Consider the following 22,374-nt stretch of genomic DNA (forward strand, 5'->3'; position numbering starts at 1 on the left):
CAGCATTTACCAGCTGAAAATAAGCAGAGAAAAGGGTAGAAATCAGATCATGTACCAATTCTCTCCATCAGAAATTGTTGCCCTGAAAAAGAGGTATCTACAAAAGGTGTGTATAATTGTTTTCAACACTCCTTCTCAACAGTAAACTAATTCTTACGAATTTCTTGCAGTTGCCATAAACATGTCTACCTGCCAAGGATTCAATATGCTGCCCAGGTTTCAACCTTTCATAGCATATAGAAACTAGAAAGAGGAGTAGGCTGTTCGGCCTTTTGAGCCTGCTCCGCCATTTATTATGATCATAGCTGACCATCAAATCAACCACTATGTATCTGTTACATCGTATGTTATCAAGTGTTTTTTTAAAAGTTCATATCCCTCATCAACCCTCTCCGACTTCAAAGAACTCAATAAAATTAGACTTGAATCTATCCGGCTGTTTGTCTCAGTCAGGCATTCTTTTCCAAATAAGAATAGGGTTTGTCATTGGTCAATAGTTTCCCCATGTGACCTCATTTCCAAAACACAGCAGTGAGCACACTTTAAAAGTACTTCATTGGCATTTTGGGACGTCCTGAGGTCATGCAAGGCCCTGCGATGTAAATGCTAATCTTTCCTTTTAACTCGCTGCTTCAAGTCTATCTGAATCTTGCCAACTCCCTGAGCATAGCTGAGCTGCAAATTTAACTCAAAAGAAGAGGGTGGACTAAAGAGCGAATCTTCCTTCTACAATTGGGGATTGTGAGCACTTATCAGAATGACTGGGAGAGAAAACTGACGGATTGCAACATTGTCCAATGGACAGGAGACACCCCCACCCTCTTCTTCACCATTGGTGCCCTGAAGGAGTGTCTCCTTCTATTGGCTGATTGAACTGTCAATCATAATGATCCCGCCCTGGTCCGGTGACCCTCAGTCCAAGACTGCAGTCTGGCGTTTGGAAAGGTAACACGGAGCTGTAACTGTCCAATGTAAGTCAGAAGATACGCAGGTAGCTAAAATATAGCGAATCCGACCGCCCAGCCTGCGGGTTACTCTGGAGAAAGACGTGGGCGGGAAAACCTTGCAGGATTAGAGGATCCTAAGATTACGTTGGGGGGGGAAACAAATGGCAGAAAGTGGAGGCAATCACAAAGTGACAGAGACGCCGGGACTGGACGGAACAGCCAGACTGAGACGCAAGTGGCAGGAATGGGCTGATGACCACCGGGAGTACCAGAGGTGCAATCCTTTCAGTGGCTCCCATGCGGTGACTTTGCGGCTGCAGAGAGAGGGAGAAGAATACGGACATCCCCAGAAGGGATCTAAGACCGAGCAGCGGGGCAAAGATGCACATGCCTTGGTGGGGAAAGAAGTCGAAGAGTTGCTTTCTATTATTAGGAGGTGCGGAGAAGCCGGGCCGGATGGAAACATTTGCGTAACTTTTGGGAGATTGTTTGATGCCTACGTGACAATTTCCAATAAAGTGGTGGGGATCCTGCTGCGAGCGAGGAAACACGGTCTGGTCCACTTTGATGGGGAAATGCTTTGGCAAGGAAGGGATGATCGCGCTCTCATCACCCTGCTGGTATGAGGATAGGTGCAAGTTTGTAGGAAATGAGACGGAGGAATTTGTGAAGTTCGTTGTGGTAACAGTATAGCGAAGCTACGATTATTTTGAACCTTTACTGAAAAACAACAGAAGGTCAAAATGTGAGTGCCTTTGTCCTAAAACAAAGGGCAGCATTTATAGCATGAGAAACAAGGTACTCTAATGCAATTCTGTTAAGTGCAAAGTTGCCAACTGTAAAAGTTGGCATGGAAGCAAAGCACTGCGGATGTTGAAACGGTAAATAAAAAAATCTGGAAGAGAAACACCTAACGTTTCAGTACAATGATCTAATGTTATAACTGACAAAACTTAACAGCAGTTATTCTCGTACTGTAAGTATTTTTGAGATTCGTGTGTAAAAAAAAGCTTTAACAATCTATTTAGAAAACTGATTACAGATATAGGATTATTAAATTGGATGCAACAATTCCTTATCAACAGAGAAAGATGAACAGAGTAGGATGTGATGAATCAATCTCTCCTAGAAATGTTTTCGTTGTGGTACCCCGGGGAAATGTGTTGAGACCATTATGTTTCTTGACATATATTAATGACTGTCGCAAATTTTAAAAAAGTTGCAATATTTGCAGTGAGTGATTTATGCATCAGAGAAAATGCAAGATCGTATCAATTCACTACAAGGTGATCTTCTGGAATTGCAGAATGGCATTAGATGGCATTCCATGCCAAAAACGCTACGTCATGTGCACCAGCACCAATAGATATCTTTAAGTTCTGTCATTAAATTCTCCAACAAGTAGATACACTGTCCTTCCTGGGGGTTCAACATAAGAACAGTCTTCAGTAAGAATTACACATTCAGCAGATAACATCCAAAGCAAACAGGGTTCTTGGATTTCTGAGAAAGATGCTTTGGCGTGGAATCAAAAATATCAATGTTGTAGCTTACCAAACACTTGTTCATCCAGTACTGGACTATGCAAGTTGTGTATGGGATCCTTAGATGTCAAAAGTTATAAGTAACATTGAAACTGTCAACAAAGAGGGCTGTATGAATCAGTATGAGGAACACACCAGTGTCACATCCTTGACTGAAGATTTGGAATTGGAATCACTACAGAAAATGATGGAGAAAAACAGACTGATCATGCTGTATAAAATATGGAATGGACTGTAGGAATTAACAGACGCCAGTGCCCGGTACCTCTGCAGCAATAACAAAACAAGGTAGTCGTCCACACAAACAACAAAGACCATTTGTTTCCTAGATATTGCATCAACAGTATTACTTATAAAGGACAACCTCACAATGGAACAAGCTGCCAAAGAAAATAATTACAGCCCCATCACTTGAAATCTTCAAAACCCATCTTTAGATTATTTCCATTTCAAAGTTAAAGTTTACATTATCAGTACTACCATCTCAGCAGCTCATGCCTGATTTAGTTAGTCGGTGGCATACCAATATTAGTCAGTGATGCCATCACAACTGAAATAGAAAAAGCCAGAACAATTACAGTTGGAAACAAACAACATGCTCAGCAAAACAGTACCTGACTTTGTTTATGTCATATTGTATGTACTTATCCTAATTAAAAATAACCAAAGCAATTTGCATTTGATTAATACCTTTAAAGTAGTGAAGCATCCCAGGGTGCTCCATAGGAGCATTATCAAACAGAATCTGCACTGGAACCACAGATATTAGGACAAAAGCTTGGTAAATACTTTAGTTTGGGAATTCTGAAGCCTAGGGCCCAGACTACTGTGGAGATGCCAGTAGCAGAGTAATGAAATTCTAGGATGCAGAGGAGTCCATAAGATAAGGGACAGAGATCTAGGGATGGTGTTGGTGGGGTGCCTGTTGTAGGAGTTATGGTGGTGAGGGTGGGGGGGATGGGGGTGGGGTGGTGGTGGGGGGTGGTTGGGTGTGGGGTGGTGGTGGTGGTTGGGTGTTGGGTGTGGGGGGGATGGGGGTGGTGGTGGTTGGGTGTGGGGGGGGGATGGAAGAGAGAGAGAGATTGGGGGGGGTGGGGGTTGGGGGGAGGGAAGAGCGAGAGAGAAGGCTCCCTATTTTGAAAATAAGGTTGAGAATTTAAAAATTGAGGCAATATTCAAACAAGAACCAATGTAGATTAGTACTGACAGGAACGATGGGTGAACAAAACCTAACAGCTGATCACTTTTTTGAACAGATTGTAAATCGCACTAAGGTGGTCAATAAGGAATTAATTTTCTATAAACCTCTACTGAAATCAAGAAAGCAAAACAGCACAATACAAAATAATACAAATATGTGAAGTTCTTGATTCTTCATTATCACAGCACATTTTGGATGCCATACTAACAGTGTTTTTCAGATATAACCCAATGTGGAGTAATGCCTGACAAGTTTGACTTTGCTGACTGTAGCAGAGAAAAGTCAACATTTTTAAGTTTGGTGCCAATAGGCACTTATACACCCGAGGTCAAACTCATTCTACCAATCATGGGTCAGCAAAATGGTAAATTTTACATTTGAACTCCTATACAAGATTCACACCAGCAGAAGGTATTCTTACCAATTTCTCATCTACCTTAGATAATTTCAAGTACAGTGGTGTGGATCATTCCCACAAGCAGTTTGAGCATCTCACTTTCAACAAGGTGATTGTACTATCCAATATCTAAAAATATATGGAAGCATAAACCAAGGGTGTAACAACAGACTAGAATCACAGTCGTTTTGATGTAGGAGGGCATTCGGCCCATTGTGCCTGCACTGGCTCTCCAAATGAGTATTATAACTTGGTATTATATAGAATTATATTTTCATGTAATCACTGAACACCCTTGTGACCGAACTGGCAACTCATAAACTGTGAAAAACTGTATTTCGGTTTCTAGGTTCCTCAATGTCTTATTTTAAAGCTGGTTGACTGTTCAAGTGCTACTTTCCCTGTACTATCTGAATATTCCATTCCTGTGCAGGGTGGCCTCCTAACTTCCAGCATCCATAAAGTTCTGCTGCCCATAGGCTCACACAAAGTTCATCCACAATCCTTACACTACCTAAATTGATTTCCAGTCCAGCAACACCAAAATTTTAATATTATCCTTGTTTCTAAATCCTTCATTCCTCCCTATCTCTGTCACCTCATGCAGCCCTACAACTCAGCTTTCTGCACTACTGCAATTTCACATAGTTCTGCAGTACTTACCAGAAGTTACCCAAGAATGAAGATGTGCAGATTAGCTGAATTGGTCAAGCTAAATTGCCTTTAGTGTCCCAGGTTGTATAGATTAGATGGATTAACCATGGTAAATGTGGGGTTACAGAGATAGGGTATAGGAATGAACCTGGATAAGAAACTGATAGAGAGTCAGTGCAGACTCGATGGGCTGAATGGTCCCCTTCTACACTGTATGGATTCTATGAAATGTTAAGACAAATTAAAACCTGGTCTAACTCCTGGGTAACTACACCTTGATTATGTCCCAACCATCACCCTGACCTGACACAACCACTCCTTCAACCCAACCACCCTCCTGACCTGATTATCCCCCAGACCCAACTACCCCCAATGCGACTGTCCCACCTTACTAATATCATGACCTGACTACCCACTCACCCACCAAATCCCCAAGCCACGTCATTCACTTAGACATCTCATGCGCATACCCATTCATTCATTGACCCATTCACTAACTTTCAAAATTAACAAATAAACTTGCATACAGCAGCTACTATTGAAAAAAAACACGTTCCGTTTTTCTGTGATTCACTCCGTTTCAATGGATTTCCCCGAGTGGAGCTGTGCTGTGCATTTCGGTGAAAGATGGGTTTGGAAGACCATGATAGAAATGTCCAGGGGGAATTTATGAACTCAGCAGCGATTGGGTTATCATTGCCACTGATCAGAAAATCTGGGTCTATGACTCCACATGAAGAAGCGCAAGGTCTCCAACACTTTCCCAGAGATTCCTCAATAGCCCAATCAACCAAGCAGATTATTAATTCTTTCAAAAGAGTATTCTCACCAGACCCATCATACTAACAAAAACAGACCTAACCAGGACTGGTGCTGTTGTTCTGTTACGTTACCAAGGACAGGATAACTAATGGTCAGTGCTGCTGTCTAAATATTTCTTGCCAAATCTTTGAAAATACACTTTCAAAATACATTAAACACAAAAAAACTTCTTGAAAAAAAAATCAGAATGTCTGAAAATGTCATGTCTCCTCTCCAGAATAGATCTCACATGCTTACATCTACAGCTTGCCTGAATTGACTAGGTATTTTACAACAATACCCAGGAACAGTAACATGGAAACCTGAGTGAGGCACTCTTGTACTGATGATTCTGACAGAGAAATATAAGGGGACAGAATTACAATACTCAAGTATAAACTTTTTTTTATACAATTACATAAGGATATACAAAGGAATACAGGCGCTTATAACTTTGACTTAGTTGACAGGTAACATTGCTCCCAGTTTAATAAAAAAAATAGCAGCTATTATAATAAATGTTCAATGAAAATTATATTACTTACTTGAGAAAGGCTATACTGGCACTGGAGAGGACATTCAATAGGTTGATTCCGGAGTTGAGAGGGTTGGCTTATGAGAAGAGACTGAGTAGACTGGGGCTATACTCATTGGAATTCAGAAGAATGAGGGGAGATCTTATAGAAACATGTAAGATTATGAAGAGAATAGATGAAACTGGATGGTGGATGAAACTAGAACTAGGGGGCATGGCCTGAAAATAAGGGGGAACAGATTTAGGACTGAGTTGCGGAGGAACTTCTTCACACAAAGGGTTGCGAATCTCTGGAATTCCCTGCCCGCTGATGCAACTAAGGCTACCTCATTGAATATTTTTAAGGCAAGGATAGATAAAATTTTTGAACAGTAAATTAATTAAGGGTTATGGTGAGCAGGTGAGTAAGTGGAGCTGAGTCCGTGAAAAGATCGGCCATGATCTTAATGAATGGCGGAGCACGCTTGAGGGGCCAGATGGCCTACTCCTGCTCCTAGTTCTTATGTACTAGATGTTGGTGCACTAATATAGTTTCAGGGTGGCAGACTTGGATGTTGGTCCTTGGTTTCAGTCAAAGGTTCAGGTAATGGCTCAGATAATTGTACTAATTATATACACGACTTTAGGTTGCACGATTGCAACATTAAGAACAGAATATTAATGTCCAGCATTTCAGAAGTTTTTACGTTTGAGTTTATTTATTAGTGTCACAAGTAGGCTTACATTAACACCGCTAAGAAGTTACTGTGAAAATCCCCTAGTCACCACACTCTGGTACATTTTCGGGTACACTGAGGAAGAATTTAGCATGGTCAATGCGACTAACCAGCAAGTCTTTTGGACGGTGGGAGGAAATCAGAGCACACACGGGGAGAACATGCAAGCTCCGCACAGACAGTGATCCAAAATCAAAAGGGGGTCCTGGTGCTGTGAGACAGCAGTGTCAAAATCTCAGATCTGAGCTGAAAAGCAGATTTCAACATGTTAATAAAGTTAGTGATTACAGGCACAGTGGATCAGAAAATCCCATGCTATAAAAGCAAATACAGTAAGCCATGGCATAGAGAACCACTGGCAACTCAAATTATTATATGCACTTATAAGTCATAGCATGAATGTTAATGAGTGTAAATTACAACTGTACATTTTTGCCATTTTATTAACATTCAATTTAATAAAATCTTGCATGCTGTTAAAACCAACAATTTGGTCGTTAACGCAAGATGATGACATAACAGTGACTCATTTTTATCTTAACCATCTGTAAGAATGCGTTGTACATCTTCTGAATTACATGCAGAAGATAATGTCTTCTCATATTCAGTTTTGTAAGGTGAGAACAATTCAGTCAGAAATACAATAGTTAAAATATCTCTGAAAATCCAAACTAATATACCATGCTAATGTACTAACAATCTTTCAGACACCAGATAAATATTTTATTGCTGCCCATGAAAACATATTTACACATTTATTAAAATGTTTTACATTAATGTTGATGCAATTAAATTTTTCATGTAAACTTAGTATTTCAGAGAAAATCTTACATATGAACATTATGCCATAAAAGTTCTTCAATCTTTCTGATTTTACATTGCAGTTAACCTTACTGATTGGTATGCCACTAATTGCATTTAATAAGTTTAACAAATCATTGCCTTTGACTTGCATACATGGAAATTTTGCAGTCTTTGTTAAACAGTTTAAGAAAATAGATACAGATCTTTTTAAATCAAAAACTTGGGATTCTAGAGAAGAGGAACCCATTAAATGGCATTTTTCAGTTACATTGGACACAAATTAATTCCTGTTGACTAAATTAAAAGCTGGAGCAAGTGAAGATCAACTAGTCTTGAAATGAAGTCATTTCTGGAATTGTCTGCACTGGAATTCAACTGCAAGTATTCAGTTTCCACCACTCAATTATCCGGAAGAGATGTTAGCCTTTTAACCAACTGATCAACCTTTAAGTGAGAAAGAAATACATAAGTCAGGTACAATGTGTGCAAAACACAATCTATAATCAAGACTGGATGAAGCAGCGTTTTTTTTTATTAAATCTTTCAGGAGATCATCTTAACCTTAGCCAATATTGATGGTTTGAAAGTTTCTTCTGCTTACTGCCTCTATTGATTCTATGTGAAAATATTTTGGGCAATTTCAGTCCCGTTCCCTGTAAGCATGCAGAATAGAACAACCCAATATTCTGTTTAATTTGGCAACTTTCTTTAAAAAAAAAGACTGGTTGGTGTAATAAATGAAAACATTGACACAACAAGAGTATGGAGATACAAAGCTGGACAGAGTCACAAATAAGTTTGCTCTGCATCCAGCTATGCTATATATTTAAAGAATATGTATGTGGCTATATGAACATATTAATATAGCATTTATCCGTGTCCATTTGTTCGCTAATGTGGTCAATCTATACTTATTAGCAATGATAATGTAGGCATTAAAAGGGCAACTTTTAACTACAAAATGGAACAAATACAAGGAATTCTGATTAACAGTCTTTGCCTACTGTTCATTTTTGCAACCTTTTGTTAAAGCAGATTCTAGCAGAAGTTTTACCATGAAAGCATGACAGATGAATATTTACAATTGTAATTATCCAAGTTACTGACTACAAATCTGATCCTTGAATCAGCTCATCCATGTTTAGCCATAGTGTAGGGGAATGGGGGTGGTAATGTTCAACTTCAGTCAAAACGGTCAGAGTGATCCAGCATGATCTTCTAGATCATGCTGGATGTCCTTTCCTCAGACTGTGAAAAACACTCCTCAGAACACACCTAGCAGCTCCATTAATTCTTTTTCCTCTCCAGGTACCTCTTCACATCCCCATCTGAACAGCCAACATTCACGGTCATCCTATTTCCCTCTCGCACACAGCCCTTACACTCATCTCTGATAAACGTTGTTCATCTCTCCTCTCCAGTCACCTTCAAACCTAGCCATGTCTGCATCACTGAGGGGATTTAACTGCCCACATGCTCCCAAATCCACTTTCCCTTGGCCCAGGATTATGAAAAAAAAGCAGGGGTCTTGGGCTAAATTGGACAGCTCTTTCAAAGAGACAGCAAAGACACAATGGGCCACACAGCCTCCTTTCGTGCTGTAAGATAATTTAAAGTATTTGGTAATTGTCATTTGTGAAATTATTTTCATACAAACAATGTGAGCTGACAGGGTGTGTGTTTTAATCTTCAAGTTTGCAGGAGAGCAATTTTCAATTCACAATAAAAGAGCAATTTGAGCATGCCATTTCCTTTATATGGTAGAAATTTACGATTCAGATTTTAGTTTCCACAAGCTGACATAAGCCTTATGTTTTTTTGAAATAAACATCAAAGAGGAAAATTTTGTCAACAGTGTGCCCTTCCCACAGAAGGATGCACCAGTTCTATTCCCTTGTTTTTTCCTTTATCTCCCACACAATTACAATTAAAATTAAAATTAAAATTTCAAGTACTGATGGCATGCACAGAGGCGCATGAGCTCATGTGGAGCAGGATGCTTTTCAGTGAGGAAACCTACTGTCAGTTGACAATGCTGCAGCTACAGGCAGTTTATAGAAGAGCCTCCTGGTTAAATCTGGAGTTATGAGCATTTCTTATTTTGTGGATTTTTTTTTGTACGCTCTTTATTGAATGTTAATGTCCAGTGCTATATTTGCTATTCCATGGGACGTGGCTGAACCTGTATGCTCAGTTGACCACCTACCCACCCCCCGCCTCCCGTCTATGTATTGTAAATGACATTGTCACAGATTACTTTCAACAGGGTTAACTGAAATGCCAAAAGCAATACAGCTCTGCAAGGACTCTGCCAGCCAATACCCTGAGATGGACCCACATTTGGTCAGTATTGGCACTGGCCATCAGATCTCTTGCTTCTTACCATGACCAACAGTTCTATCAACCTCTCACACACCTCTCCCTCCCATACTCAGGACATTACACTTCACTCCTCCATGCTTTTGATCCCAGCCTTTGTTCTCCACTTGATTCCTCTTCCATGCCACCAGCCCCCCTCAAGACTAACTGAATTCCAAGCCTCCATGTGAGCATTCTTTTGCCCTCCTCCCTTGTGCAATAGAATTAAAGAAAATTGCACACTTTACACACAACTGCAGAAAGCCAACTGGTTCTCACCACCTTTAAACAAATGCGAACAAGTGCCACCAAGATTCTTGAGTTCCACTGAGTTTGCCTTGAAAGTAAATGTGTGAGTATCATGGTATGCAAATATATTACAAGTATGAAGCCATCATAGGCCAGTGTGAGGCCCCATATGTGGCAAACACACTGTTGACTTGATTTCTGCATCTCAACCCATCAGAAATAGAGATTTTACATTCTACCTAAATAAGTCACACCATATTTTCTGCTCTTGCAGGCTCCATAAAATCTTCCCCAAAGTATTAGGAGTAAGCCTGAAATGTAGTAGTCCTTACAGATATACTTTTCAGCAGGGGTCATGCAACAGCAACTGAAGACATAACCTATTATTTATACCCTTCCTAGCCTGGACTGTTGAAGCCAATATCAGTATCTCCAACATCATTATAGGACAGATCAAGGATTGGAACTGTATTACAGCCCAATGTTTGTGAGTGAATATTCTATCTAAGCCATATTGTTTTTATTTTCACCAATCACAACATTTTTCAACAAGAGAAAGAAAAGTACTTACTGTAATGAACCAGTAGGAATTGGTTCTGTAAACCATTCTCGATATGAATCCCATCTGACTAGCTGGAGCCAGTACATGCAAGTGCAAGTGATTTATTGTGCAGAATGGGGGCCAGTGAAAGCCCAGCCTGTGAATAAGTACTATAATCAACACAGTGTACATTCAGAATAATCCCAGAAATCACATCACAACAACAAAGCTACATAAAAACAACTGAATTAGGTTTAATGTAACCTGCAAAATGTTAAGTTTTTTCATATTTAAGTCTTTTTTAAATTTTGTAGCTTCATTGTAATTTGCACATACAATAATTAACCTGTAAAAATAGGTCAATCCAAGTTATATGAAACATACCAAACAGTTTACAGTAAAATTGAAAGTGAAGAGATGTAGTGTACTTTGAGTGTCATTTTAATATTGTTTTGTTATAAAAACGTGCTGTTCTTTTCACCATGCTTGAACAGTGAGGATAGTTTTCAGTAGATTAGAACATTCCAGCCCAATGCCTGCTACCAACATGTACTCAGATAAACACCCTCACCATAATTACATGCCAGCTTCCCCCAGCAATGCAGTGCTGTATTCAATTAAAATTCAAGCACTATACTTTGCTTCATTACAATCTATACTGAAATACTTTTTTAAAGGATGTTGTTAATTCACTTAAAAGTTTATGAGGGAATGCTAGGTTGAAGTTTGTTATTTCTAATTAGTCTGAGCATCTACATAGCTTTCCAGAAAATTACCAGAAAAGTTCACAGGCAAAACATTATTCAGTTACCAAGCATCCAGTTAGTTTTGCAGATTAGTCTACATACCTTACATCTGTCAGGTCATCAATACCGTTTTGTTGTAGTACATTTTCTCCAATGTTCACCATTTTTTCAACTATTTATTAAAATAGAATTTTACAAATTAAAACATAGCACTGATGCATTACTTACATCAGGACTCATGTAGATGGTCATAAACATACTTATATACATCGGGACCAACATGTAAAATTGGAACAGAGTCTAAAACTACAATTTAGGTTGCATTCTTTAGAATCAAGGCTTTTTAAATTGGGCTTATGACCCCACAAATGAAATTCTGGGGTGACAAAGTCTGAGGCAGCAATAGCTGCCGAGGAGCTTGGACTAAACGCTAATAGCTGTAAACCCCTTTAAATTCTTGTTTCTTTTCTAATGGTGGGCATGATCTAATGGACAGATCTTTGATGTCCGATTCCTGCTGCAAAAAAGGCTGTGAAAAGATAGTTTTTTTTAAAAGTTTGAACATTTCCTGCATGCTCAAATTTACACCCCAGCTGCAACCCTCTCACCCTCCACCGCCACCTTGCTCAGCAACTGAAGACATCCCACTCCCACTTAATGATTCTCATTACCCCAGAGTGAAAATTTTGGGGATATGCGAAGTCTGAGGCATTCAAATGGGATAACATGTGGAAGAAAAAGTTTGGGAAGCATTGCTCTAAAACATAGTCCTTTCCCATTTTAACTGCCAACTGCCTTTCAATCGCATTCTGGCCATCTATGAGTGTCTTACCATGTCTCACTCCCCACTACTGAGCCTCTTGTAATATAGAGCAACATACATGTAAAGATAGTTAACTGTGTTGTCAAAATTAGGATATGGATTAAAATGACAGAACCATCCATTCTCCCTCAAATCGCAGACACCAATAATAGCAGTATAACAGGGCAGAACATTACACAACCATTAATGGAAATCTGATATTCCATTCAAAGGAATGTACAAGATTGCTTTGTATTTCAGATAAAAATTTATTCAATAAATCCTCTTTGATATAACACAAGGCAGTGTAACATCATGCACAATACATGCTAACTATGATTTAAAGTGGACGCTGAAGACAATAGAATAGCAACTATAGGTTGTCCACAATTCTAACCAAAATATAGCTGCCCTTCGTTCTGTATAATAAAAAAATCTCTACTGTGGTATTTTGTCAAACATTATACTAGAAAGAAATCAACGTTGGCATTTGTACAAGACTACTCCATATCCTGGGGTGCTCTCAAAGTAGGCTGCAGTTCAACAGAGGCGGTTTAGAAGACAAGGATGCTAGCAGAAGCTCATGCTGGAACCTGACTTTAATACAGCTTTAAGATTTTAAACTTCTGAAAGAAATACTGGACTCTCAGATGTGACCAGGAGACAAACATGCCACCAAGTGAATCATTTATAATTAGGACCTAATGAATCTTCAGCATTTAAGCTTGGTCTTTGGTCCTTCAGTAACTGATCTAAAGAGTTTTGTTTTTGAAGACTGTTTATGAAACACATTTGTAAATCTTTTGCAAGCAGATTTAATTAAGAAAAGATGCAGTAAAGCATTGTAATATGATCTGAAGAATGAAGTGAATGCAATCTCACCTGTCGATATGTGCTCCTTCCTCAAAGATTTACAATTTGCAACGTGTTTTCTTGGCACAACAAGATAATGATGGGGTGCACCAGGTCGAATGTCCCGAAAACAAGCAAACTGCTCATCCTTCAAAAAAAAAAGCAGCAATTTAAATTTAACATCGCTTGACTCCTTGTTTTAATAATTACATGGCAATTTGACTTAAATGTAATTATGCATAAAACACTGATCAAAACAGGAACTTCATTGTAGACAGCAATTTTCATTTTTTAATTTCTCATCTGCATATTCATTTAATGCAATAGGTTAAATATATAAAAGCAAATACTTTGGAAATGTTGGAAATCCGAATTAAAAACCAAAAATGGTATAAATGGTCAAGTCTAGCAGCATCTGTAAGACAGGGAAAGTTTCAATGTTTCAGATTGATGGGTTCTGCTGAAATATACTGCCAGACATGCTGAGATTAAAACATGTGCTTTGCTAGAACAAGCAATATTTTAAATTTATTAACCTTAGTGGGCATTGCAATGCAAGGCTGGTCACAAAATTAGACATTAGCAATTATTAAAAATAGAATCCTTCATTCTGAAACCTTTGAGTAGGTGCATTTTGCAAACTGCTTCACAGATATTAATAGGCAGGATGTCCAAGTGATAATTAAATATAATGCTAGCAAGCTAATATTTCAGGTGACATAAAAGCAAAAGATTGCAGATGCAGAGTTAACATTTTGAGTCCATATGACTCTTCAGAGCTGTGAAATGTGATGGATCATACAGTGGAAAGGTGGCTGGAGAAGGTGGATCAGAAGGTCAGGGATAGGTGGGAACTAAAGAGAGATTAATAAAGATGTCAGGGACACAAGACAAAGGGAGTGTTAATAGTAGCAAAGAGACTAAGAAGGTGCTGATACTAGCATAAAGGTAAGAAAGCAGAATGTATTAATAAGAGGGCAAAGATCAATGCTCAGTGAAAGCAAAACAAAAGGTAAAGTGACAGATGATCCAGCAGGGTTGAAGGTTGTGTTGGGACAAATAAATAGAAAAAGGGGGTCAAGATGAAGGGAAAAGTTCAGAGTATAAAGTTGTTGAACTCAAGTGTTGAGCCCAGAAGGTTGTAATGTGCGAAATCGGATGATGAAGTGTTTTTCCTCCAGTTTGTGTTGGGTTTCATTGGAACACTGCAGTTAGAAGTTTATTTATTAGTGTCACAAGTAGACTTACATTAACACTGTAATGAAGTTACTAGTTGCCGTTCAGATACACTGAAGGAGAATTTAGCAAGCCTAATGCACCTAACCAGCACATCATTTGGACTGTGGGAGGAAACCAGAGCATCCAGAGGCAATACACACAGACACTGGGAGAACATGTAGATTCTGTAAAGACACAGATCTAAGGTGGGAATCGAACCCAGGTTCCTGGTGCAATGAGGCAGCAGAGATAACCACTGTGCAGACCAAGTTGGCCAAGGACACATATTTGGTCATGAGAGCAAGAAGGTGAGTTGAAATGGCAAGTGACAGGATGGTTAGGGCTATGCTTGCAGACTGAGTGAAGGTGTTCTGCAAAGCAGTCACCCTGTCTGCATTTTGTTGCCGAATGTAAAGGAGACCACATTGGGAGCAATGGATACAATAGATAAATTGAAGGCAGTGCAAGTGAAATGCCATTTTACTTGTGGAGTGTTTGGGGCCTTGGACAGGGAGGAGGGAGGAGGGAAAGGGGCAGGAGTTGCACTTTCTGCAATTACATGGAAAGGCGGTTAACACTGTTGGCTCACAGCGCCAGGGACCCGGGTTCAATTCCGACCTCAGGTGACTGTCTGTTGCAGTTTACACATTCTCCCCATATCTGCATGGGATTCCTCCAGTACTCCGGTTTCCTCCCACAGTCCAAAGATATGCAGGTTTGGTTATTGGTCATGTTAAATTGCTCCTTAGTATTAGGATAAATTAGCAGGGTAAATGTGTGGGAATAAAGAGATAGGGCCTGGTGGGATTGTTACCAATGCAGACTCGATGGGCTGAATGGCCTCCTTCAGCACTGCAGGGATTCTGTGATTCTATGTAATGGCACAAACTGAAGTATGGTTGCTTCAATTCAGTTACCCTTGGGTCTTTTATATTGTAATTGAAACATAAGGTGCCTGATTCACATAATCTTTCTTCACGTAGATGCACACTGACCATCAGCATAGGCTGATAGGACAAGGAGTCACTACTAAACATAAACTCCAAACAACATTCACAGACAGGCACACTTCCTACAAAGCTCACAGTACTGCAATCCAGGTAGGAGTATAAGCAGGAGGTAGGAGTTCATGCACAGTCAAGGAAAAAGCTTATGAAGAGGATTTGTAAATTGGAGAGGTATAAAGTGCTGAGCATTGTGGCAGAAAAACAGCTATCAATGATGGAAGTAGAGAAAGAAAGAACTAAGGAAGTCTCTTGTGCAAGGATGCATGGCTGAAAGAGATTTAAGTAAGAATGTATATTATTGAGCAGATTTTTAACGCTGCAGTCACACAAAGTGCAGCATGTTTGAAAAGCAAATGTGCTTTGCAGCACATTGCAGTTTATGGTGTAATGGATGCCGTCTACTCCATCACTGGCGTCTATTCCTTTGGTCCATTCCTCCATCCCCACTCCAATTTCAAAATCATATTTATAACCTTTCCCTGACGGCGTTTTACCTCCTTCTACTTGATGCCCAACATTTACTCTGTAATGAGCTGAGATATTTCACTCCGTGAGCAACACTTTTGAGATGCCGCCTTATGATTTGTAAAATGTTCTAATGTTAATTGAAGGTTTCTCTCCAGCAGTTGTAAACAGTACTGTGGCCTTTTCAGAGTAGTTGCTGAGAATGTTGACTCGCACGGTGAGAGGTGTTAAATCGGCTTCCACACTCCGTGCACAGGAGTTGAATGCAGTTTACCCTTTGGTAGGATGTTTTATTCTGGTTTGGATTAGTGGAGCTGATCATGATGACAGCAGCTTTCCTCTCCCTAACATTTCCCCTGAACTCCAGTCATTCCAGCTGTTACAGAACCTGCTGACAATTAATAAGCAATAACCAATCCAGTCAGGGACACACGCCGGTTTATATATAAAAACATTCACATATTCTGCTGCTTCTCTCATCAGCAACGACACAAAGGTTCAACACTCGCTCCAGGCCGGTGACAGCAACTACACTCTGTAATTTCAAACCCCTCCTCACCCAGTGCAGCAGGTCCACCGACTCCTCCTTATTCCCGATTTTACAGAAGATGCATTTCTTATCAAACTCGGCACCGGCCGCTGCTGCTGGACTTTCCGCCTCACCCTCTGCGCCGGCCGGGACCGGGGCCTCAGTCGGTGCCGCCATGGCAACTGCGCCAATCGAACCCGGAGAGAGTCGATTCATACCAATCAATCGAAGGCGGAGAGAGTCGATTCCCCCCCCCCCCAATCAATCAATCAATCGAAGGCAGAGAGAGTCGATTCACCCACCCAAATCAATCGAAGGCAGAGAGCAGCGGCCTAGTTTACAGAAGTGGGAGTTTTTGTTGGTGATATTTTGTTGTGTGGAGACCCGCTGGTTCCCATCCCGCTGGTTCCCATCCCGATGTCAGCTAAGTGACAGTTTGTCTGAATGCTGAGATTAGACTGGCATGGGGTCAGTCCAAGAGGACAGCTTGTATTGGCACTTGGACCATGATCAGTATCAGGTTCAATTTGTTTTGAAAGGGAAAGGGCCTGCAACAGGTCAGCCCGTGCAGCAATTAAACAGACAATTTGGCCTACTCAGAATGTGACTCCAGTTAATAGCACCCTGGTGTCACTCATTGTGTGATTTAACCCAGGAAGAGTTTCCAGGGTCATTGCTGCCTGCTGCACACCCTAACATGGCAGAGGGCCTGTCAGCCAGAGGGTTTGGAGAAAATTCACTCCTTATCCGTTGAGGAGGATGTCAAAGAATAAACACAGTAAGAAATCTCATAACACCAGGTTAAAATCCCGGTTTATTTGGTAGCACAAGCCACTAGCTTTCAGAGCATTGCCCCTTCATCAGGTGAATGGGATTTCAGTTCACAAACAGGGCATATAAAGACTCAAACTCAATTTACAAAATGATGCCTCAATTTGCGTAATAATCTGCTGCACTGAGTGAGAAGGGGTTTGAAATTACAGAGTCTAATTGCTGTCACCAGCCTGGAAGTGAGTTGCAACGGGTGTTTAACGTTTCTGTGTCATTGCTGATGAGAGAAGCAGAATATGTGATTTTTTAAATAAACCAGCATGTGTCCTTGACTGGATTGGTTATTGCTTATTAATTATCATTATTCTGTAAGATGGAGAGATGTGTTTGGGAGGCTTGTGACATTCACAGCTGCCTGCTGCAGACAAGCTCCTTGAACTGAGACCACCAGGCCATGTCACCCTAGTACTTAGCAGTGTCCATTGTTGAGCCTCCCCAAGCTCATTGTTGCATCCATGAAGAGAGCAGGACTACGTTTCCCCCATACAAACAGGCAGATACGTGTCCAAAAGTTCAGTCTGCAATTGAATAAAGAAATAACTGCCACAAAACAGGTACAGTGGCACAGTGGTTAGCACTGCTGCCTCACAGCACCAGGGACCTGGGTTCGATTTCTGCTTCGGTCACTATGTGGAGTCTGCACATTTTCTCCGTGTCTGCATGGATTTCCTCTGGGTGCACCAGTTTCCTCCCACAGTCCGAAAGATGTACTGCTTAGGTGCAATGGCAATGCTAAATTCTCCCTCAGTTACCCGAACAGATGCTGACATGTGGCAATAGGGGATTTTCACATTAACATTGCAATATTAATGTAAGCCTACTTGTACCTAACAAATTAACTTTAACTAAATTAATGACACACAAAGACCAATTTGTAACTTTTAAAATGTAAACACCCCACCACACTGGGGAGGGTGGGGGGGTGCTCTAAGTGCTTTTTCTTATGCATTTCTAAATGGTCTGTCAAGGTGTGGCGTTGAGATCTGGAGCTGAGGTGGAGGCAGGCTATTGATCACAATGTCCCATAGCCTGAAATTAATTTGGCAGCTGCCCTTTAAATAGCTGAGGCCTGGAGGGCCCAGGCATACTGTGACTCTTCTGCACATATGTAGCTGCCTCTTCTGTGATCACAGCTACTGGAGGTGGTCAGATCATTGGCAGATGTGCTGGGAAGTGCCTGTACTTCCTCAGAGAACTTTGAAAGGAGCCCCAGAGATGGCAGACTGTTGGTCCTCCATCACCCTCTCTCTCACTCTTGGTATGTAATACCAATCCTGTCTAATGGAGATGGCGGGGCACCTAGAGGGCAGTACAGGCGTCTCGCCACTCTCTTATGCCTCTCTGACCACTGCTGCATAGAGCTCATTTTCAAATTGATGGTTTGCAGATTTGGGCTCATAGCCAACAGCCACTGAAGAGTCTCCCTCAGGGTCACAAACCTCTCCTTGGATGAAACTACATGCTGACAAATCTGGGACATGAAAGTTGTTGTTCTGGGAGATGGAGGTTGTTGGTCTGGGTCCAATGCTGGCATCCACGTTGCTGCAATTAAGTCCTACCCTGGGCCTTTTATACATTCACTTGTTGGTTTCACTATCTCTTCTCAATCATTTGTATATTTCAAATCTTTTCACATTTCAATCCATTCTGTTTTGTATAAATTTCATTTTCATTGCATTCGTCTCCTGCACTTCCCCTCTTTCGTCTTTCTTTGCATATAGCTGCCGTTCTATTTACATTTCACAGTCTTTCTTGTTGTACTATGCATTTAAGGGAAGGCAGCATGCCATCACTTTTGAGAACTGTGTCACGTGATCCAGCCTCAGTTTCACTTTGGCCTGGAGCAGGTCAGAGACACAAACTTCTGATGTTCTCAAACTTTCTATCCATTTATTGCTGTTCATATGTGCAGGTTCTTAATCACTGAACCCATAATTGTTTGCACAATCCCTAATGAATGAGTGTTGCCTCTATATCACTTATAGCATACATGACACACTGTGCAGCAGGGGTTCCTTCTAAATGACATATTGTTCAGCCTGGCAGCAAGATTAAGTACAGGTACAAGATAGTAAATTGTCTTAGATTATGCTACATGGAATTAGATAATCCTCGATGTTTTGATCAGATCGCAAGGAAGCTGCAGTGGTGGAGAATGTTGAAATGAAGCATGGTGACTGCACAAAAAAGCTTTGAAGACACAATGCAGATAGAGTGCTCAAATTAAAAAAAATCAGTTAGCAGATAACTCCCTTGTGGTGAGGAGGACAATACGTCGAGAGGACCAGCATCAATCAGGAAAGGCAAGTGACCAAGACGTGGTCAAAAAGACAAACAAAACTGACATAGAAATCAGGCCAGAGAAGGTTAAAACTGTAACAGATGGAGCTTTAGAACAAGACTTTCATCGCAGTTACTGTGGGAGAAGGAATGGTCAGCTTTCCAGCAATTCTGCAAAGCATGTGGCAGAAAAAGCCATGGCGATGAACTGAAGCAAAGGCTTCAAACAGATCGTACAACATGGGTACCTTCAAGCAATAAGAAAGAATATCTGGTATCCCCGTCAGAAAGAGGTACATGAGGTGATTGACAAAACAGCAAAGGCAGTGAATACATTTTTACACCATCAGTCTCATGGAAAATGTAATGCCATCACATGTCCAGCGTATTTGCCAAGATTCAAATTACCTGCCTAAGAAAGTTAGTAACTATTCCTTATTGGTCAAGGTTGACATGGGAAATTGTAAAAGACATGTATCCGCAGACATGGAGTGTCATGGTGGAATCTGCTACCGTAAAACTTTCAGCCTACACCAGTTCACTAGTTAAGGTGACATAGTGCTGGATGAATCACAGGTCCACCAGAATGTCATGACGTCAAACTAGTGACTATCTGTGGAATTAATCTGCTGATAGACATTGCAAAACAGATCAACCTCAGAAACTACCCCTGTCACCTTCATTCATGATCTAACATCAAAATATTCAGAAGGTTTCAAAAAATTTGTAGGTTCAAGGGAATTTCTCATTATGCTTGCAGGAGAATGCAAGTCAGTTAGTTGATCTGATACATATTGTGCAACACAATTAACAACAGCTGCAAGAAGAAATGGTGAAAGATTGCACACTAGAAAACTATGGAAAACCCTTATTAAGGTTGGCCTTCTTCAGTTCAGCATGTCTGCGAACACACAAGACTATCTTGGCCTTGTTGGGATGAGCTGTTGTACACATAACATCAACAATAATTTATATAGCAGCTTCACACAGATATTCTTAAACAATGTATGACACCTAGTGCACATAGGAAGATATTAGATCGATGACCAAAAGCTTGGTCAAAGAGATAGGTTTTAAGGATTGTCTAAAAGGAGGAAAGTGAGGTAGAGAAGTGAGGAAGTAGAGGGAGGCTTGGGGGCTACTGAAGACATGGCCACCAATGGTAGAGTACAACAATTTAAAGATGCTCAAGAGGACAGAATTGGAGGAGTGCAGCTAATTCAGTTGTGGGGCTGGAGGAGCTTGCAAAGATAGTGAGGCCATGAAAGATTTTGGATGAGAATTTTAAAACTACAGTGTTGCTTAAGAACATAAGAAATAGAAGCAGGAGTAGGCCATCTAGCCCTTCGAGCCTGCCCCGCCATTCAATAAGATCATGGCTGATCTGAAGTGGCTCAGTTCCACTTTCCCGCTTTCTCCCCATAACCCTTAATTCCCTTGCCTACCAAAAACCTATCCACCCGCGTCTTAAATATATTTAGCGAGGTAGCCTCTACTACATCAACGGGCAGAGAATTCCAGAGATTCACCACCCTTTGAGTGAAGAAGTTCCTCCTCAACTCCGTTCTAAACTGCCCCCCCCTTATCTTGAGGCTGTGCCCTCTAGTCCTGCTGGGTAGGTCAGCAAGCACTGGGGTGATAGGGGAGAGAAGGTCAGCAGAGCTTTGAATAACTTCAAGCTTATGGAGTGTAGATTGTGGGAGACCGGCCAGGAATGTATGGAATGGGCAAGTCTAAAGGTCAAATCCATGGATGAGAGTTTCAGCAGTTGGTCAGTTGAAACAGGAGTGAGGTAGGATAATGTTATGGAGCTGGCAATAGGTGGGTTTAGTAACGGTGTGAATACTGCAGGTCTCACTCCCTCTAAGGTCCCTATCCCGCACTTGGTATCCATATAAAACAAACATTTGATGTGGAAATCCTTTGTTAACCCACTGAGCAATAGTATATTGAATCCCTATAGTTTAGAAGAGGCCATTCAGCCCATCCAGTCTGCATTGACTCTTCAACAGAGCAGTTTACCCAGGTGTATCTTCCTGCTGTAGTCCTATAAACTCACATATTTACCCCACTAATCCCCCTAATGTACACATCTTGGGACATTAAGGGGCAATTTAGCATGGCCAATCCACCTAATCTGCACATCTTCGGAATGTGGGAGGAGGAAACCCATGCAGATACGAGAAAATGAGCAAACTCCTCACAGTTACCCAAGGACGTAATCAAGCCCAGGTCCCTGGCGCTATGGAGCAGCAGTGCTAACCACTGTGTCACTGTGTCACCCTTTACAAAACCACTTCCTTAGCAAGACCCACATGCAGGAGCTCATCCCTGTGTGATCAGTCTACTGTGGATTCTTCCACAGGACTTCCTGTCTGCAGTGGATTTATACCTCTTTCTGACCCTTGACTCTCGGCATATAAAGTAGTATCTTAAACCGAGTTATCTGACTGGATTATCAATCTTGCCCAGGCATGCAAAGACACATGGTCATTCCCTGAGGGTGTCTCCAGCTATCTGCCAGCAATGGATGTGATTTCTGTATCTTAATAAGGCAGGAAGAAAGCATTGAAACATACCTGAGAGGCCATTGTTTAGGTCACTTTCTGTATTCAGGGTGTCTGCTGGTTAGCCACCACTCCAGTGGCGTGCCCTGACGTGTGTGTGTGGCCCCACCAGTCTCTGTTTTATTAAGAAGTTCCATATAAGGCTCAGCATTTGATGTCTTCAGTCAGAAATCTTCATCTGGTATCCTCTGTATTCCATGTTATTATCACCTAGTTGAGCTCAAGACATTGGCCCACCTCACAATTAGTTACATTTTAAAACAAATATAAAGGTAAAACATATCAAAAAGAAACAAAGTCTGACCTTACTGGACAAAAATACACAAAATA

General features: G+C 40.9%; 2 protein-coding genes across 2 annotated transcripts; one reads left to right on the forward strand and one right to left on the reverse strand.

Annotated features, from left to right (window-relative positions):
• The first annotated feature begins 580 nt into the window (after positions 1-580).
• Positions 581-3,334, forward strand: LOC145345484 (actin-binding Rho-activating protein). The gene has a single exon (XM_080193308.1). The coding sequence runs from the start codon at positions 1,109-1,111 to the stop codon at positions 1,571-1,573; it is 465 nt and encodes a 154-aa protein (XP_080049434.1). The 5' UTR covers positions 581-1,108; the 3' UTR covers positions 1,574-3,334.
• Positions 3,335-7,220: 3,886 nt separating this feature from the next.
• On the reverse strand, positions 7,221-16,578 carry hint3 (histidine triad nucleotide binding protein 3). Its single transcript, XM_080193310.1, has 5 exons — positions 16,397-16,578; positions 13,178-13,295; positions 11,596-11,665; positions 10,778-10,904; positions 7,221-8,043 (listed from the first exon to the last, which is right to left on the reverse strand). Exons 1-5 carry the CDS (start codon positions 16,541-16,543, stop codon positions 7,999-8,001), a joined length of 507 nt encoding a protein of 168 aa, XP_080049436.1. The 5' UTR covers positions 16,544-16,578; the 3' UTR covers positions 7,221-7,998.
• Between the last annotated feature and the right edge of the window lie 5,796 nt (positions 16,579-22,374).

Source organism: Carcharhinus amblyrhynchos, chromosome 7, assembly GCF_965287045.1.
Source record: "Carcharhinus amblyrhynchos chromosome 7, sCarAmb.v2.hapA, whole genome shotgun sequence".
Lineage (NCBI taxonomy): Eukaryota > Metazoa > Chordata > Chondrichthyes > Carcharhiniformes > Carcharhinidae > Carcharhinus > Carcharhinus amblyrhynchos.

Coding starts and splice junctions, on each gene's coding strand:
- LOC145345484 (XM_080193308.1), top strand. CDS start 1,109: ATGGCAGAAAGTGGAGGCAATCACAAAGTGACAGAGACGCCGGGACTG.
- hint3 (XM_080193310.1), bottom strand. CDS start 16,543: ATGGCGGCACCGACTGAGGCCCCGGTCCCGGCCGGCGCAGAGGGTGAG. Junction 13,296..16,396: donor CGGTGGACCTGCTGCACTGG/GTGAGGAGGGGT, acceptor TTTTTTTTGAAG/GATGAGCAGTTTGCTTGTTT. Junction 8,044..10,777: donor ATTCCTACTGGTTCATTACA/GTAAGTACTTTT, acceptor TCTCACTTAAAG/GTTGATCAGTTGGTTAAAAG.